Here is a 19,671-nt window from a genome sequence, read left to right on the forward strand (position 1 = left end):
CTCATTGGTAGGAAGAAAGCTTGAAGTTTTATTTAAGATTGGAATCAGCATTTGGGGACATCGGGACAGCTTAGGTTTTAGTTAAGTGACAGTGGGAATTTGGTCTGGGGGGATTTTCAAGCTGTGGTCTCAGTTTTGATTTCTCTACACCACACCTCTCCTCCACTGTGAAGGCGACGGGGCTCAGACAGTGGGAACTGACTGTGTTCTGCTCAGCCAGGGCCATCTGTGCTATTCTGGGCGTAACCAGTCCCCCACTGCACCCCATCTGCTTCTCCCCACAGGGAGGGGAAGTCTCCGTCTCCCGAGTCATACAGAAGGATCTCTTGATTCTCCTCCTGAGCCCTCCAACCTGGACTGTGTCCATATTGAAGTGACATTTGAAAAAGCACCTCAGGTTATCCCTCTGGTTCTTTTAATGGGACAAGAATTACCTGAGAAAGCTCCACGTGACTTACCTGTGGAGTCCTATCCCCAGGTCACAGGTGCGAGGCCTTGCACCAAGGCCTCAGACGTGGAGCCCAGAGCCAAGGTCACCCCTGGAACTGACTGAGCCCCATTGTAACTGCTGCCAAAGCCCCCTGATCCTTACCAGCCAGCTTCCTGACCTCAAATTAGGTAAAAATGCCCACCGTGGCCCCTTAACCAGTCACCTAATGCCACCCTTCCAGCAGGAATATTCTCTGTCTTGAGGCTATAAAATTTGGCTGCTAGCCTGTGAAAAGCATCAACCGGGAGGTCGGCCAGCTGTGCTCACAGCACCCACATTATCTCTGCTCTTTGGTTCTTAAACCCATTCCTTTCTGCAACATTCTGTGTCTAAAAATTCCTTTCCAATCCGTGCTCGGACTGCAACATCACCCAAAGATGAAAACGTGTCTCCACATGGATGTTAGTCACTGGAGTATTTATAGTGTCACAGCAGAATCGGAACAGAATCGGAATAAAACTGTGGGGCCCACTGTTGAAAAATTAAGCATTTCAAGATGACCATTAAGCCAAGCATGGGATGCTCTGAGTGTGGAACCCTGGAACAGGGTCGAACCCAATGTTCCTAAAGTTGGCATATGTGGCTGGGTTGACCATGTAATTTTCCTCCCATGCACAACTTGAGAAGTTTGTGAGGTTCCTTTTAATACCTTCAGTTTTTTGTTTTTTTTTAAGGAGACTATAACAGAGTCCAAAATTACTGCTTCCCTTCCCCCAGACTGAGACCATTAAATTGAGTCCTTCTTTTCAAAGTCATTTAGTGCCTAAGGCCTTATGCCTTCCTGTACATAATGGATATGGATCTGCATAATAATTTGAAACATAAAAATGTAAAATGCTGACTTCACTTTGAGAGGGAGGCCTTAAAAATTATGAGCTAGTTAGGAGAATGCTTCTGTTCCTCCTTTGAATTGTGTTTGAATTGTCCTGTCCCTGAGAATTAATATTTGTCCTTGGGAAGTGTAGAACTGTGTGTGTTTGTGTTTAACTTACCCTCTGGGCTGTGCTAGGTCCAGACTGGACAGATCCAGAGCTGAGGCCCATCCCCCATGTTCTGTGGGTCAGTCACTGCCCTGGGGGAAGGGGACCAGTGATGACAGAACCCCTCCTCCTTATAATGGGGCAGGGGGGGTTGGCAGTATGAGGGGCAGCTATTGGAAGCCTGAATCCTGGCCCCAGATGGAACTGCCTTCACTCTCAATAGTCCTGGGTTCCCTGAAGTCCAGGGTCTGAGAGGTGGTGTCAAGTCCCAAATGCTACCTTGTCCCTTTTGAGGAAGGGACAAGCTAAGAATCCTGCCTTGGGCACAAGAATGAATGATATGGAGAGATGGAGTCACCATTCTCCCCTGCCAAAAACAAAACAAAACAAAACAAACAAACCCAAACTCTTTAAAAAAAATCCCTGGTGTAGGGTGTTAGTTCCGTCTTGTCTCTGGTGCAGGAGGATCAGAAGCAGGGTTTTCTGCACACCTTTATTCCTTGGTCTAGAGCAGGATGCTGGTACCACATCACCCTGTCCTCCAGCCCAGCCTCAGCTCCCCGCTGGGGAAGAAACCCTGTTCCTCCTCCTGCACGTTTCATAGATTATCTGCCTGCACGCCTCACCCTGACGAGGCATGATTTTGACAAGGGATGAGCCGGGGAGGTGGATCTTCCCGACTCAGGAATCGAACCTGGGTCTCCTGCCTTGCAGGCAGATTCTTTACCCAGTGAGCTATCAGGGAAGCCCTAGGGGGAAAACGGTCTTCCTGTGATGGAGCTGTCCTGAGAGCGAACGTCCTGACTCATTGCGTCTCCCACCCCACATCCAGCAAAGCCTCTCCTGGTTGTTACCAGGGCCTGTGCCCCCCTGAAGCACAGCCTTTCTCTCCTCGAGCCTTTGGGAACCTTCATGGTCTGAGGGGTGAATCACTGAGTTTGGTTGAGTGGTTGGGTCCCATTTGGGTTGGGACTCAGAAACACTAAACTCTCCTGTTTCTAGCAGGCGGACCTAATCCACTGCACTTAGCGATCCCAGTGGATGTTTCATTTTATATATTTAGGTCATTTATATTCCTCGAAGGGCACCCCTTTTTTTGTTGAAGTCCTAGAGCAGATGGAGAGGTAACAAGGCCTGAATTTTCTGAACAAAATTTGCCCCCAAAAAAGACTGAGAATGATTGTTAAGGCTTTTAAGAGAGAGGGCAAACCTTAAAGCAATTATATATAAGAAAGTAGAGAACTTAGAGTAAAAAGGTGGGAATAACCCAAGGGAGTGGATCATTTGTTTAAATTGTTGGTAGTAAATGGAGAACCAGTCACCTGGCTTCAGGGCTGTCTAAGGAAACACAGTGGATACTCTTAGACCTTTTCAGAAGAGGCCATCCTTTCACACTGGGTTTCCATTTACTGATTTCTGAACATCTGTACTGTGTGGTTACAACAATAGACATTAAGTACTTTTTCCTACAAAAATAAATGTGTTTAGCACAGTGCATTACTCCAGCATTTATTTCACCATATTTGTTTAATCTCGTGTCAAATACAGATGGTCCCCGACCTACTGGTTTTTCGACTTTAGGATGACCTGAAAAGCATGTGCCTTCGGTAGAAATCGTACTTTGAGGGTTGCACTTGGGTCTCTGTCCCAGGCCAGTGGTCGCCTGTCCCACCAGATTTCTCGACGCTGGGCAGGACCCGCCGCTCCCAGGCAGTCCCCTGACCACAGAGCCGAGCAACTGATACACGTGTCGCCGTCCTAGACCCAGACAACTGCCTGCTTTTCACTGGCAGTACAATATCCGGTCAACTGCATGGGATCGTCAATGCTTTATTATAAACTAGGTTTTGTGTTTGATGATTTTGCCCAACTGTAGGCTAATGTACGTGATCTGAGCACATGTAAGGTGGGCCAGGCTGAGTGCTAATGTTCTGTGAGGAGGTGTATTAAATGCATTTTCAACATATGATATTTTCACCTTATGATGGGTTGATCAGGAGGCAACCCCATACTAAGTATGGTATAGGACTATCTGTAGTATTTTTTTATTTTGCCTTTGTAGAATTTTGTCCTTGGACCTTTAGACATATATGTAAAAAAATTTTGATTAGAGGAACTTCACAGTGTCAATTGGCATTATGCTATACTTACTGCTCCTGATGCAGTGATTTGAAAACCAGTGGTAAATACGACTAGGACAATGGAATCATATTCTCCATTACCTTCCATTATAAAATCAAATACTAATTAGAACAGAAAAAAAAACTGGTTTATTCCAGGGATAAACATCACACTTTAATATAGTAACATACATATGATATGTTTAAATTAGAACAGTTCTTTGATACGATAATCATACTCAAGCTAATATACAAGGTATCAGCACTCTAAAACTTTCCAGGTGTCAATTTTTATTTTAATATTTGATATTTGCTTCTCTTACTGACATAAGACCAATTAAAAGGGATGCCTTGTACCCTAAGATGACTTCTTGCTCAGGAAAAATACTAGTAGGCACTGTTTTACTGAAAAGCAATTTTAATATGTGATTATGTTTAATAGGGTTACTCTATAATAAAAAAGGTTAAATGCATATTATTCTGAGGATATTACAAATTTATTAAACAGATATTTTGTAAAACAGACAAATTTAAAAGTCTCTAGCCACATAGAAGACATTTTTTTAAACAAACATGCCACAACCTTATTCTGACTTTTGAAAATCTAGAATGATTCTTTAAAAATGTACTCTTAATAACTTTGGGGTTATATACAATAATAGTTTATTTCCCACAGGTCTCTGGCACTCAGTCAAGAATTAAGTAAAAAGGAAAGGCCCCTGGCTATCAAAATGCTTTATCAAAATTTGATAAATTTATAGGACTCATCCAAGTATTTTCTTCTACTTTACACAGTGTTATAAGTATCTTATTATCTTATAAATTCAAATAGTTTAAACTACAAAGTAGACACAGAGAGGTTTTTTTAAATGTTTAATTTTATTTTTTAAATTACTTTTTATATTGCACTCAAATACATTAAGCAGAAGAGAATAAACCCCCACAGAGGAAACCTTCTTATGTACAGCATCCCTTTACAGTATAGTCTATGCTGAGCCCGGAAGAATTAGAAACACCACAATGAAGGTCCACAGATGGGGACATTTCCTAAGGTTTCTATGTTTGCTAAGTAATACCCTTTTTCCTTTTCTTTGAAAACCCCACATTTTAAGGCACTTGTTATCTTCCACTTTCTACAGCCTTGGGCCCCCCTGATTCCTAGAGTGTGACCCAGGGCCTCTTTATCAACTAGATATGAAGTTCATTTTCCTGGTCCAAGTCTCACCAGCTCCCGGCAGCCTCTGAATGGAGGAGGCTGGGGTGATATGTGTAAAAGCACAGAAGAGAGACCCTGAGAGACCACTCATGAGTAGGAAAGGGTCTTCAAATACACTGAGAAGTGTGTAATGCTCCAGACTTCTCAGGGTGAGACAGCTGTAGTGATCATTCTAGTCCTGCCAGCTTCTGAAACAGGTTTACCTAAGGCAGTGAAGTGATCGCTGGGACCTTTGCAGGAAAGAGGCAATTTGTCTTTTCTTTACTCAATTGATCATTAAATGATAAGTAAACAATTAACATAGTGGGTTTCCTGAATGACAGTCATGTTTATTTCAAAAAAATATATGAGCTGCTCTTTTCTAAACCATACTCATATTTTGTATTAATATCAACAATACAGAAATAATCAATTACAGAGGCCAAAACTTAAAAGCATAAACATTAATTGAAGAATATAGACCTTCAAAAATATATGAATACTTTTGGTAGGGGTTCACATAGATACTTTAAACATATTATAGTCTCCAAAAACAGTAAAAATGCATAAAACATACTATGAACTAGTACACTTTAACTAAAATTGCTATTTCACTTCTTCCTGGGTGTTCTCATATCTCTACCATCTCTTTAGCATGTTTTAATATGAAATATACACTATGCAGATGAAATAGAAATTTCTGATTTTCAGACGTTTAGAATTGTTTTACTCCCTTATCGATACTGTAAGAAATTCTGCAACAACGTTGGCAGCTGGAGCTGTGGGATAAGGTGTAACCTTGGTCTACCGATGTAGTTTCTGATACAGAGTCTGCAGAGCTGGCATAGAGAGCTTGGGGTGGCTGTAAGAAACGTGCAAGTATTTGTTCATTAAAATCAAAATGGATTTTTCTGGGTTGTAAGACACATGAAATCAAACCACACAGAAAACCGACAGAGCTTTGCAATAAATTAGGGCAGTATGACCATCGTGTGTTTGTGCATGCTCAGTCTTCTCTGACTCTTTGTGACCCCATGGACTGTAGCCCGCCAAGTTCCTCTGTCCTGGAATTTCCAGGCAAGAACACTGGAGTGGGTTGCCATTTCCTCCTCCAGGGGATCTTCACAACCCAGGGACCGAACACAGCAATGTAAGCGTATACTTTACCACTACACCACCTGGGAAACCCATTAACCTAGGGAAATTTATATAAGCATATGTATTGCTTTTATTTGTAAGACTTTATTATAATTGAGATATAATCCATGCATGTTCTTTAATATATTTTAATCTTTGGGCTTATGAAATTATTGTTGTTTATAAAGCTTCATAAACAAGGCTTTTTGCTTTTTGAAGGAGACATAAATCTCCTGCTTTATGAAGGACATATAAATCAACAGCTCCAAGAAATGTTATGCACTAAAGCGGGAATTAAAAAAAATTATTTTTCTCAAATTAGGTTAACTATTTAAGCCGAAGCAAATTTTACTCTAGTGTCTAGACCAGGCTTTAGAATTTCTGTTTTAGAACAAAAATACTTCATGATTATGTTTCTATAACACACTGTAGATGATGCATATCCTTATAAAATGGGGCATATTTCAAGATATATATTAAGAAATATATATTTAAACAGAATCAACATATTGTTTACTGTCAAAAAATAATATATTTAACTTAACTGAAGGAATACAGAATTTAGGGAAGATGAGAACAAAGAAAATCAAAATCCTCATGATACCTTCTTTATGGATGCAACCCAAGTTAAAAAGTTATCTTCCTTCAACAAATATTCCAAATGTTATGCCATTGTTATTTTACATGCCAACAAAAAGTCTTCTAATTTCATCTATTTCAAGCCCTTCAAAATGTTTTTAATGCCCTCATAGATTCTTCTTACCTTCATGCTGAAGCAATAATCTTTCCACCAAACTATTAGAAGTCGCCACATCGACAGGTCGCAGAAGATCTGTGTTTTTGGCATTGATGTCCGCTCCAAATTCTAGCAGTAAGTTTACAATTTCCGTACAGGACTGTTGAGCAGCAGCGTGTAATGGAGTATCCCAATATTTGCCTTTTTGTACATCAGCGCCTACACGGAAATGAGGAATGATGGTTTGTGAGACGAATCGCCTCCCTCAGCAAAGGGAGGCAGATGTGTCAGCCACAAAGAGGACCTCAATTCTCTACGATGAGCTACTTCTTTGTATGCAATATATATGCACATGCAGATCTCATAAATATGCTTCATACGTACATGTATTACATCTTAAAATGCAATACACCTGGATGGAGAGTTCACACTTCCGTTAGGTCCTCTAATATTTTCCTCTTGCTTGAAAAATCTCATAATTATTTTTTTTTAATTTTACACAATTCCCAAAGTAATCATATTAACTAGTATTTACAGTGCACGATTAGGTTGACATAATCATTTTCCTCACAATGGATCATTCTTAGGATTATTTAAGAGCTTATTGTTCTTATTCTTTTCATTTATTTTAAGGCAATAGAGCTGTTTGGTTTCTTGGAAAACTTATGACTGTAGATATGTGAGCTTTTTGGGTAAAATGTATACAGATTTGTCCCCCTCTCACTCAGACAGTTTAATTCAATAAGTATATAAAGGTGCTGAGCCTTTTAAATAGAAGAGCACATTATATTTCTGCATGCAAAGTAAGTTTTTTAAATGCTTATATTAAAATATCCTTACATGTTAAATTACCTATTACACAGTTATTTTATCTTGGTGCAAACCCCTGGCACATGGTGGTCATTTGACACACGTGCAATGAATATGTGCTGTTTAATATTGTAAAGAATAATGATCCCGTTTTCCAATACATAAAAAGTTATAACACCAAGACAGACCTGTTAATAAAAATCCTTTAAGTCCTTCTCAGCTCTGCTTTCTGACACCATCAATAAAACCGATGATGTTTGCAAGAAGCAGCACATTTCATGGTACCTCTATGGCCCTCCTGATACTCTCAAGTTTCAGTAAATGTATTTGTTTTCAATATTTTTAAGTCAAATATACAGATTTAGTGAAAAAATTATATTCCATAACAAAGTCTCCATAGAGAAAGCATAAATTTCATTGGTTACACCAATTTTATGGGAGATCAGAGCCTGCAAATAACAACCAATCCACAATTACTAACAATACTGCTTCAGCTTGTTTTTTTTTTTTTGCCCAATATAAAATATTGGGAAGAGAATAACATTGCAAGCAAAATAAAGAAGGTTGTAAAGAATAAGTTCTTCTGGTTATACAAATTTATGGGTGAACAGTGCCAGAAAATAACAATCTGCCAGCCATTATTAGCAGAACTCATGTTTAAGACTCTTACTAGGTATAAAGAGAAAGAAATAGTGGATGCAGACACTGCATGAAGAAGTCTATAATTTAGCCAAGATGAAGTGAGTAACACATAATAGGATTACTAAAAATATACATGACTTCCCTGGAGGCTCAGATGGTAAAGAATCTGCCTGCAATGTGCAAGACCCAAGTTCTATCCCTGAGTCGGGAAGATCCCCTGGAGAAGGGAGTAGCAACCCACTCCAGAATTCTTGCCTGGGAAATCCCATGGACAGAGGAGCCTGGAGGGCTACAGTCCATGGGGTCACAAAAAGTCGGACAGGACTGAGTGACTAACACTTTCACTTTCATATATCAGAGTCTGAATGAGTGTCATAAACAATAAAAACTACAGAAATCCATTTACTCATTTTATGTATATTTTGAGCACCTGTCACATGATAGGCACTGAGCTAGAGGGAAGAGTTGATGGAAAAAAAGATCTAATTCATATCTTAAAAGGGCTCGCAGTCCTAGAGTAGAAGATACCACATGGTCTCAGAAGATTATGAATAGTTTCTTAGGGGCTGAAGCTGAACTTTAAGGAATTGGCTTATTTCAAGAAAGTGAAAGGGTATTAAGTCTTTTTGGGTAAATTACAAAGTGGGGCAAAGTCTTGAAAGACAAGGTTACCTAAGCAGTTATAATCCCTAATGTTTCTTTTGATAGGTTTGTTCACAGAGATAGAGATCTTTGGCACCATTATATCCAACCTTGAGGATTTTAATTTTATGACCTTTTACAGGTAGGACTTTTGGAGTTTTAAGGTCAAGTGGAGTTACCACAAATGTGCTTCTTTTTATGGATTTTAGAGTTATAGGTGAGGATGCTTAGAATAAGAACATTTTTATCCATAAGGTGTAATTTTTAAAGAAGCTTATTTAGAAAAGTCAACACGAAGCTGAAGAACCGCTTGTGTGTACAGACAGAATGGAAGATGGGGTATAGAAAATTACCAGCGTAAAGAAGCTTCCGGACGCAATGGAACTGCTGGGACATGCAAGCTACATACAGAGGGGTTCCCAGATGGGGAATGTCTTGGTCAACATCTACACCCCAGGATATCAGGATTTCCAGACATTCGTGGTGACCTGCCAAAACAAAGTACAGGTGAGCTTGTCTCCTGAACCCCCACCTCCCACACACAGCGGCCCCCCAGGCTTCTCCCCGCAGCCTTATTCACTATGCCTGCGGCCGAAGGGACTTTCTCCCCTTGTCACTTCACCCAGCCACAGTCACCTTTGCTGGCCGCCTCGTGAGTAGGGGAAGGCAGGCAGGACTCCAGCTGGGGTTTGGCGCCATATTCCAGGAGCAGTTCTGTGCAGCTGGTGCTGCCTTGTGAACATGCGTTGAATAAGGGGGTCACGCCGTCTATGGTGATCGCGTTTACCTAGACCAAACCAGAGCTCTGAGGATGAGAGTCACAGAACCACTCGCCATTCGCTGTCAGCCATTCAAAACAGGTACGTGTGTGGAAACAGATATTAACTGAGAAGGAGTGTGCAGTAAACGTAACAAAGCCTATTTAAGCTCACACACACATCCGTAAGCAAAGCTTGAAAATGCTAAGGGATAAATAGAAATATGAAGTGGTGGATAATCCACAGGAGTGGGCATGAAACTAGTGGAATTCTGGGGAAAAAAAACTCTAGAATCAAATACACAGAAATGAATTAAATGATTAGGTACTTGGTAGGTAGGGGGAAAAAGGTACAAATGTAATAGTGATGAAGCCACTTTGCTGGTTGGCAGCTGAAATTGGAAATCCTATTTCTGAGAATTTATCTAAAAAAATAAATTCAAAAGATGAGCAAACATTATAGCTTAAAGACGTTCGTGTATTGTTATTTAGAATCGCAAAAGCAGGAAATAGCCTAAGGGATACTCCATACCCTGCAGTGTGCTACACATTCTTTTACAAAGATTGGAAGTCGTGCTTGGAGTGCTAACAGGCAATTTGAGAGCTTTCTTTTTGCTCTATTTTTGAAAACTACTAAGAAGGCAAGAGAAGCAAAATGAGGACTTTGCCTGCTTCTCTCAGGCAGCCCATGTGGGATGGGGAATGCATTCCGGGGGTACTTACGTTGGCTCCAGCTTGCAGAAGTGTCCTGGCACAGGCCACGTGATCTCCAAGGCAGGCTTCATGTAATGGCGTGACATGGTCTATGGTCACTGCGTTGACATTATAACCCTAAATATGACATCAATAATTTTGAAACGTGGGCAGAAAGTCAGAGAAAGATCCCCTGTGTAACTGTCATTAGAAGGTGATAGCAAAGACCAGAACATCTCAGGAAAATTGGATTTCAGATTAGCAGGCACGACCAGTTCAAACACCCAGAGCCACGCAGCTGTGAGATCCCCTGAACCAAACTGTTGTAACCATCAATATTGCATCCCACACAGCCTTAAGTGGTTTGTCGGACAGATTCTGAGCCACCTTGACATATTTGGGGCAGCCCGCTCTGAGCCACATCAACTAGATTATATGCTGGTGGTTAACAAGTCTCAATACAGAGTCAGTTAGATGTGAGTTTGAAGTGCCATAATGCAGTATTTTTTTAAATTCGGATTAACAAGTCTCAATATAGAGTCAGTTAGATATGAGTTTGAAGTGCCATAATGCAGTATTTTTTAAATTCGGATTGCTACTCTAACCTCTAAATATATTGGTATGATTAAATGAGATGATACATGCAAAGCAATAATGATTAAAATGCCCAGCATACAGAAAATGTCTTATTTTATTATTCAATCAAAATTAAGTAAAACCTAAATATTTTTATTCCAAATAAACTAATGATATCAGTCTAAAATATTTAACTGTTGCTAGGGAAAAAGGTTCCTTGCCTTCCTGCTATATTTGATAATTCACTCTACGGACAATCATATTACCACCATCACAGGAAGATTTTTGTGGCCAAAGGCCCATAACATCTTACAGGTTACCATGATCTATAACAACACCAGGAAGGACACGAAGAATCTTAAAATGAAGGCAAGAAAATAAATATCATCCCAAATCTTTGCTACTAGCGAGTGGCAATTTTTAAAGATCCCTTGAATCACCCTATCAGAGGTTTCAAATTGGCCAGTCCGCAGCCAGACCTGGAGAGCTGATTACCAGCCACTGCCCACGAGGGTGACCGATGACAGAAGCCTCTGCAAGGGTCCTGGTTCCGTCTCAGAAGGTCTCCAGACACAGCCTCTGACCCTCTCGGCTGGCCTGTCTGTGGACATGCGCTTACAAATCTCCTAAGACTCTCCTCCTCTCCAAGAACTGCGTGACCCTTTCAGAGGGGTTGCCCCTCAGGAGTTAGTGATGGTTTTGCAGTTTTTATTGTATATTTCATCAAGTGATGAGCGAACCACATAGTCAGCAGATTATCCCAGAACTGGAAGGCCCTAAGGAGTGTCTTGTTCTGCAACCTCAGTTCACAGGTGAGTAAAAGGAAGCTCTGACAGGCTGTGGTTCACCTCAAGTGCCAGCCTGGAGTCCAGGTGACCAGAGCCCAGGGCAGTGTTACTTAAAGTGGGTAACACAACACTTCCTCCCCTTGTAGTCCTTTGAGAAAACTCCTGTCTCCCTGATTCTGAGAAGCACCAGGGCAAGGACTTCCGGATCTGGGTGTGCATTCATATCCCACTGGCCAAGCCAGAGTCCTTTAAAAGGACTCTGTGCTTTATTTTTTCCTCCGGTGAGTCTGATATCAGAGAGGTGTAAAAATGACTGTTTTGTGGCTTTCATAGGCAAACCCCCATAACTTACTACAGATTACCATAATGTAAAAAGCATTGTTACAGCATCTGGTCTGATTATCCTTTCTTGGATATTTTATGACCAAACTAAGCCTACAATTAGCTGCACACCACTGTACTGATGTAAGCATATTTAAAATGTGTGAGAAATTTGAAATACTAAGACATAAGACTATACCAAAATGTTTTATTTTTTTTTAACTATTTCTTCTTTTTTTTCATTTATTTTTATTAGTTGGAGGCTAATTACTTCACAACATTGCAGTGGGTTTTGTCATACATTGCCAAAATGTTTTAAAACACGTTTCAAAAGATAAATGAGAAACTATGGGTTTGGCTAACAATATGAGTTAAAATAAAAAGCCAGTAAAAGTTATTAAGCAATTTTGTTGTTTTTGAGTTGATTACTATTGATAATGAATGCTGTATGCTCAGGGAACAGAGACAAATTTTAAACTATAAGTTATATCATAAACTTATGTATTATAATATATTACATTATAAAAGTATATGTTATATTTTACCTGTGATAACAATGTTCTCAGAGCTAGAAGACGACCTTGACTGGCTGCTTCATGTAGTGGTGACCGATCTGCCCAGGAACCTTCCAGAAAAGAAAGAAAACAAAAATCTATGAGTTAGAGCAAACCCTCATGGTGGTTCTTGTTGTCAACTCTTTTCCGACCCCATGGAAATGCAACCCACTCCAGTATTTTTGTCTGGAGAATCCCATGGACAGAGGAACCTGGCAGGCTACAGTCCATTAGGTCTCAAAGAGTTGGACACAAAGGAGCGTGCACGCACCTGGCACCAACTCTTTGAGGTACGTATCGTTATTATTTCTGTTTTAAAGTTGAGGAAGTGAAAGCACTAGAAGAAATGAAAACATTTAAAAAGAGTCACATACTCTAATTCCAGAACTGAATTGTTACAACTCGATTGCCATTGTTTTGCCTTTCCACCCAGCATTATTTCCTGCTTATCCAAAAAATTAATAAGCCCAACATCAAATTCTTTGAATTATCAACTGAACAAAGAGTTATCTTTTATTAGTTTTGGGGTATTGTTTCTTTCCAGGATGCAACACTCCCATATCATATTAAAAGCAGAATTGAATTAGTGTACCCCAATAACTATTTGTTAATAGGGCAAATCTGGCAGGAAAATAATAATCTATAAGAAATGAAGCCTTATGTTCTCACAAAATAAAATGCTAAAGTCATCATCATAAGTAAGTCTTTGGGGGGAACAGTTATGTTTCAAGTTCCATCTATGAAGATAAAATTCAATGCTTTCAAAATCATATGCAGTTGTTTGTTTTATCATTAAACAACTTGACTACAGAGCACAACTCTGGAGGACTTCAGAACATATATCAGTTTTCATGGTGAATGTTTAAATAAGCAAATTATTAATTTTCCAAACAGGTTATATGTGTAAAACCACTATGTTCATTTATTCAACACAGCAGTAGTAAATTAACAAGGTTTTAAGTAATCAATGTTTAAATAAATGTTTGAATTTAAATATTCATTTAATGCTCCCTCCTATATAATGGGTTAATAAATTTCATTATCCTTACTTTATCGCTGAACACTTATGCTGAATTATATGAGGCTGATCTGTTATCACCGCCCATTCTTCCACCGTCACTGGGTAATGTGGCAATTAACCAGAACAGTCTACAGAAATGGCCTTTTGGATTCATTTTGGACTTATTTCTTTCTAGTAAACTATTAAGACTGTAAGGGGCAGAAAAATTAATAATACTTACAACTGAGGGGTACTAGATATTCCTATTTTACATACAATTTATCCATCAAAATGATTTCATTAGTCTTCTGGACCATTCAGCATTGCTTGCTGTTGTTCACAAAAGACAGAAAAAATGGAAAAGCATCATTCAGAAAATAGGCCACATCAGGGCCAAAATAAAGAAATGTAAGTGTTTACTGAATTTACCACCCATCACAGCCCCCTATTCTCCTCCAAGATGGTCACAGAGCTTTCTGTCCCCATTGCCATTTTTTTTTATCACCAAGCCTCAAGTCCTTTATGGAAAAAAAAAACAAAAAACTGAAGCCAGAGTTTTGTATGTGCATTTGCTATTATCTCTATTCATAGGAACTCCACTGGCATGAGAAGGGAATTAAATGTCTCACAGTCTGCAGGAGAGTGTGGGTGGTGGTCAGTGAGAAACCCACTGGGAATATATGGTGTGGGAGAGGGCTCCCTTGGCCTGAAAGGCAGGGGCCAGTCTTCTGAGAGTCGCTGCCCCATTAACTAATATTTTCCTGGGTGGACTCAGCTCTGCTCACCTGCCCAGGAGCCCTTCTGCTTGTGGCCTAAAAGCAGTGGGGTGGGGTAGAGGAGGAGGAGGTGAGAGAAATGGAGACCGGGAGAAAGAGAGAGATGAGATGCAGGTTGGAGCCCAGAAGGGTCATGGAGGAAAAAGACGGAGCGACTGGGCAGGCCTGGCCTTGAATACCAGATTAGGGTGGTGGCCTTTAGGGGGGACCTAAACTCTCTGCGGGTCAATTTGCTCATAAAATGGGAAAAATACTACCTGTGAGACAGGATTGAGAGCAGGCTGGAAAGGAGCATGCTAAGTGCATGCCTGCCACGTAAATGCACAAATAATACCTTGCATTCTTTGTTAAATATGAACGGATACATTCAGGAGGTTTTTAATATGAATTTAAAGGAACAATTCTTCTCCAAAATTAGGGGAACTCAAGCCATAAGTAACAGCATCTATTGACCAAAATGATTTTCAGTGCTATCAGTTTAATTAAATAAACCATATAAAGCAATTGAATGATTCATAAATGTATTTAAGCCAATGATCAACACTGTTGCTATCTTTTTCTTTCCTAAGTAAGCTCTGAGAAATAAAGTCATAGCAATCCATTACAGGAGTAATTTATAGTACATGCTGGCGAGTCAATGAAAAAAAGTTTTTGTTTTGAATTCTGCTTACTTAACTCCCAAGCAACCCAACCTGGTCTGCTTCCTTATAATTCCTTAGATGAATTTCTATAATTAATCTGGTAACATGTGAGAATCAGAGGATCCATCACGCTCCAGTTTCTGTTTTGAACTAAACCTTCACCCCTCCCTGCTTCTCCCTTTCAAACATCTGAAAATCAGCAACTGCAAATTTCTATTCAGATATATTCAATATTAAATATCTTACCTTTCAATACAGATATGCTTTACAGTATAAAGATTTATAAGCTTTCTCAAGACCAGAAAAAAAATAAACATCTTCATTTACAACTTTTTAAACTCTACAATCTTGTTAGACTTTACATTGGGTATCTAAGATTTAAAAAATAAAAGTTCAGTTGAACTCCTTAGGATAAATTATTCAATGTGAAAATGTTTTACAAAAAGTCTGTAACTTTCACCAGCTAATCTAATGCTCACTGCTTCGGTCTCCCTGCAGCCACATGGGAGGCGAGTGCCTATATTTAGAAATAACACCGGTTCCAGGGCATCTGGTATATAATTTACAGGGAGCAAGCCTGTCGTATTCTGTAAACAACCACCTTACCAGAGCAAAAACATTCACGTTCTCAGATATTTACAGGTCCGTAAGGGTCTATAACATACCTAAATCACCATCTCCCCACGGCACTTCAAGCCAGCCACTGTTGAGGTAAATCCGACTCATATCTTTTTTTTTTGATCAGCATTGAAAAAAAAAAAAAGTCACTTGCCATGTATGTGTTAGCTCTGTTCAGCCATTTTATGGAGCTCTAAGCTCCTTGTAACATGACCTTTCACCTCCAAAAAGAAAAACAGCTTTTGGAAAATCAGATTTCTTTTCAGAATTGCCTCTTATTATTGCTCACTGCTCTTTGAGAAACTGATTGTTCCCAATTCATTTCCCACCCTCCTTCTTACAGTATGTGTTCTGCAATGAAATAAAAGTGTTACACTTGGATCTCTGCCCAGGGTTATGATGAAACCATTTTATTTTTCAGAAAGTCTTTGCCTTCTCCCCATCCTAGTCCCATCAGCAGATGTGGAAGCAGGACTCATCAGAGAGCAGATTTAGGAGTGGTGAAGGGGGCTCTCTGGGTTTGGGTTACACCGGATTCTCCTCAGTGGTCCCGAACGGTAACGTCAGGACGGTCATCTCAAACAGGAGATGACAAGGAGAGATGAAAAGCAATGACATCTTCATATAGGAATCAGAGAGCAAAGTGCTAATACACTTTACAGACTGCAGGTCTTAAATCAACAATCCTTGTGATGGACGTGGATTTACTGTGAAGTCGAGAACCTGGAACTTCCATGGCCAATTTTTAAAACTATGCAATTTCATGTTATTTGTCTTAAAGAAGATCCAAAGATGTGGCGAAGTTTCAGACTCAAGGACATCTAACGCATCCCTATCCACAGGTTTATAAAATACTTTTAAAATCACTGGGGATTTACTGACCCTTACTGAGTACTTTTCTGATGGGCAGATTAATAGAGCCACACAAATCCTTGATGATGTGGTCGATTAGGGAAGTAACATATTGCCGAAACCAGTCTCTTCAAAGACTGAGACCATCCTTGTCTTTCCACTCAGATTATGTCCTTGTCATTTATTTCCTGAACATAATGCTAGTCCGGATCTGAGACCACCAGAGCGAGCTATACCTTGGGAACTTTAGGTACATGTGCAGACTTGCACGGACCTGCCACTTATTCTGATTGATTTCCTGCTCATGATCTCGCAGCCCTTGGTTATCTTACAAGAATACAGGGTATGGGCCGGAACAGGAGAAAAAAAAAAAAAAAGACACCCACACAGATAAACGAAAGCATTGGTGCAGTTTGTCTCAAGAAATAGGACTAAATTTTTAACGAAGTAAAGATAGTAGTTCTCCCGTGAACATCCAAAATCAAGGGAGAAAGACTATTTAACACATTTCATAAAAACCAGTTACCATTGCTGTTGTGGACAGAGCCTGCTGGACTTCATCACAGAGACCTGAGCTCAGAGGCCAGCACAGATGGACTCTTGAGCCTCAGTTTTCTCAGCTTTAAAGGGAAGGATAATTCTGTTTCCATCATAGGATTGTAGTGATCACGAATGTACTTAGCACATTTGTACTAATGCGTTTAGCATTTGAAATATGACAATACAATCCAAATTCCATTTTAAACAAATACCTCTGTACGTCTGTCCTATGAGCTTTTCACTGCATCTTCTATACAGGAAATACAGTAATTTATTTAAGATAACAAAACTTTAGCTCATCTTATTCCTCTTACATGTGTCTGTAGGAGATATAAATGGACAGGGAACGGTCAAAATTCAGAGACAGTGGTCACATCCACACAGAGAGCTCTTCAATCAATACCTCTATGCCTGGCCTTTTCTATGAATTTTTGTGACACATTACAAAATTTAATTCTGGACATTCCTGTAGATATTTTGCTGACATCTCAAGACATCTTTAAAAGGAAAGTCATCATGTTTCTCTCAAAACCAACTATTCTTTTTGCTTCTCCATTGTTTTAAGACAGGGTTACCATCCCTTCTGTCACCTGGCACTAATAATATGATCTTAAATTTAAGCACAGCAGTTTAAAGGAAAGCTTCATATGTGTTGACTATTTCCTGTGCTTTTTGCAGGGAGGCAGTTATTATTAAACAAGTTATTTCTCTTTAGTCTTTTATTTTTTGTGGATCTGCATCTCAAGCTCAGTCCTTGCCTCATCTACATTCATTCTTGGGAGGATCTCTTCTAGTCCCACTGATGTAAATATTATCCACATGTTGATCACCCCAAATCTGTATCTTCAGACCAGCTCTGCCCTCTAAATTCAAGATGTGTATTTCCAACTGACTCTTCACCTTTTCCACTTGGCTGTCTAAGCAGACCATGCAACTGAACACACCGCAGACTGAGCTCTGCCTGTGATCCTCCCAGGTCTCCTTCCTATCAGTAAATGGCAACTCCACCATCCAGGTGCTTCAGGACCAACAGCCTTCGTGTACTCCTGAATTTCTATTTCTCATACCCCACAGTCAAACACTGGTAGGTCCTTTTGCTTCGCCCATTCAAACATAATCCAGCTTCCACTATTGTCTCATAACGTCCACTGCTACTACCCTAGTCACAAGCCACCATCATGCCCGCCTGACCTAATGCAATTGCCTCCTGACAGGTCTGTGTGTTTCCACCCATGTGCTTCCAACAGTCTATCCAAAACACGAGGATTCTTGTAAAGTGAGAAACATTCCAATGGCTTTCTTTCTCCCCCAGAGTAAAATCCAAGGAATTTCTGACCAGTGTGACCAGTTCCACCCGTTCCCTACACCTGCGGTCCTCATTCAGCCATGCTAAACATCTGGGCTTCTGTGCCCTCTGCCTGTGGGGTTTCTTTCTGGGAGACACACACACGGCTTATGGCCAACTTTTATTCTCCACTGGAATTGCCTCATAGGGGAGCTCTTCTCTGACCATCTTTTATGAGACCATCCTACCCCTACGACTACTCTTTCTGTCTCATTTCCCTGATCTGTTTTTCTTCGTAGAACTTATTACTGCTGCAGTGGAAGATCTTAGACAGTGGGACATGCTACAGTTTGCTCACTGCATATCCCAAATACCTACCACATCAATAATGTCTATTGGTGGATGAATAAATGCTTGTTGATTTGTTAAATTGTTTTCTTTGTAGTCACCTGTTTTTTTAATCCATGCTAATTTGTTCTTAACCTTTATTGATCACCAAATTGTTAAAAAGTAAGGCAAAAGAAATGTATGTTGGGCTGGGTAGCTGGGGTGGGGGAAAAATCAGATTGCTTTCTCAGTCTATTAAGGAAATCAGTATTTTATCCTATTTAAAAATACATTTGCATGTTTTACAAATTTATAACAATTTCTAAACAATATCCATCAGACCCCAACCATTCTATAGTAAATGCAACTTTTACATTGTAGGGGAATAGGGGGTTATTTTTAATCTCTAAATCTGCACTTCCAACATTAAGTCTATCATCAACCATATTGATGTTTTACAAAAGTGAACACTTGTTCTTTTAAAAAATAATTCCCTTGCACAGTTCTTTTTTGGCACTGTGCTCATTCTCCTCCATGGCTTTCATATTTTTATGATTAAAATTAAGAGCTCTATGCCAGGGCACTTAAAGGAAGTGCTTCTGTTCATTTTCTAGCCTCCTACCTTATGGTTCCATTTAAATGTTTTGAAATTCTCATATTTAATTGCTTGGAAATAGTCTTTTCCTGCTCCATAGCAGCTTTCCTGGCTCCCACACCAACTTAGAAACACCTGCTGAGCCAGAAAGGTAAGCGACGCAGGGAGTTTACCCAGGTGTTTAATACACAGCCCTAAGAATGAGTCTGCAGGGGCCTTTTCCAGACACTCTAAGGTGAAGGACACAGTGCAGCCCTTGGCCATGCCATACATTTCCAGGTCAGAGTCTACATTTGGAAAGCACCCACAGCTTCAAGTTAGTACTTGCAAAGACAATATCGTTTATTTCCGGACACCGACAGACTTGAAATGGCCGCTCTACTAACCTTGACTGGTCAGAATACCCCAGCTAGCTTTTCGCTTAGAAGAACATTCGTCTATGCTCGCTAGCCTTCTTTTCGGGAGGGTCTGCTTAATGCAGTTCCCTTCAACAGAAGCACCGTCTGCGGGCATAGTGGGGTTGGCGTTTCTGCCTGGACAGCCAGGGTCACGAGGCAAGGGCTCCAGCCAGCAGCAAGGTCAGCAGCTGGATTTCT

The 19,671-nt window shown here is 40.1% G+C and overlaps 1 protein-coding gene across 3 annotated transcripts in view; it reads right to left on the reverse strand.

Moving 5' to 3' along the window:
• Positions 1–3,717: 3,717 nt before the first annotated feature.
• The window catches only part of ASB5 (ankyrin repeat and SOCS box containing 5), a 40,397-nt gene continuing 24,443 nt past the window's right edge, over positions 3,718–19,671 (reverse strand). Inside the window, exons 1-7 of one of the 3 annotated variants that reach the window (XM_043893800.1) lie at positions 19,462–19,603; positions 12,433–12,512; positions 10,233–10,340; positions 9,389–9,539; positions 9,106–9,240; positions 6,686–6,877; positions 3,718–5,647 (exon numbers count right to left, since the gene is read on the reverse strand). In XM_043893800.1, the coding sequence (XP_043749735.1) occupies positions 5,520–5,647; positions 6,686–6,877; positions 9,106–9,240; positions 9,389–9,539; positions 10,233–10,340; positions 12,433–12,512; positions 19,462–19,588 (921 nt within the window). In that variant the 5' untranslated portion in view covers positions 19,589–19,603 and the 3' untranslated portion in view covers positions 3,718–5,519. Of the gene's footprint in view, positions 5,648–6,685; positions 6,878–9,105; positions 9,241–9,388; positions 9,540–10,232; positions 10,341–12,432; positions 12,513–15,523; positions 15,600–19,461; positions 19,604–19,671 lie in introns of those variants that run through there. The other 2 variants (XM_043893801.1, XM_043893799.1) reach the window with 2 other exon arrangements.

This window comes from Cervus elaphus, chromosome 32 (genome assembly GCF_910594005.1).
Source record: "Cervus elaphus chromosome 32, mCerEla1.1, whole genome shotgun sequence".
NCBI classification, from domain to species: domain Eukaryota; kingdom Metazoa; phylum Chordata; class Mammalia; order Artiodactyla; family Cervidae; genus Cervus; species Cervus elaphus.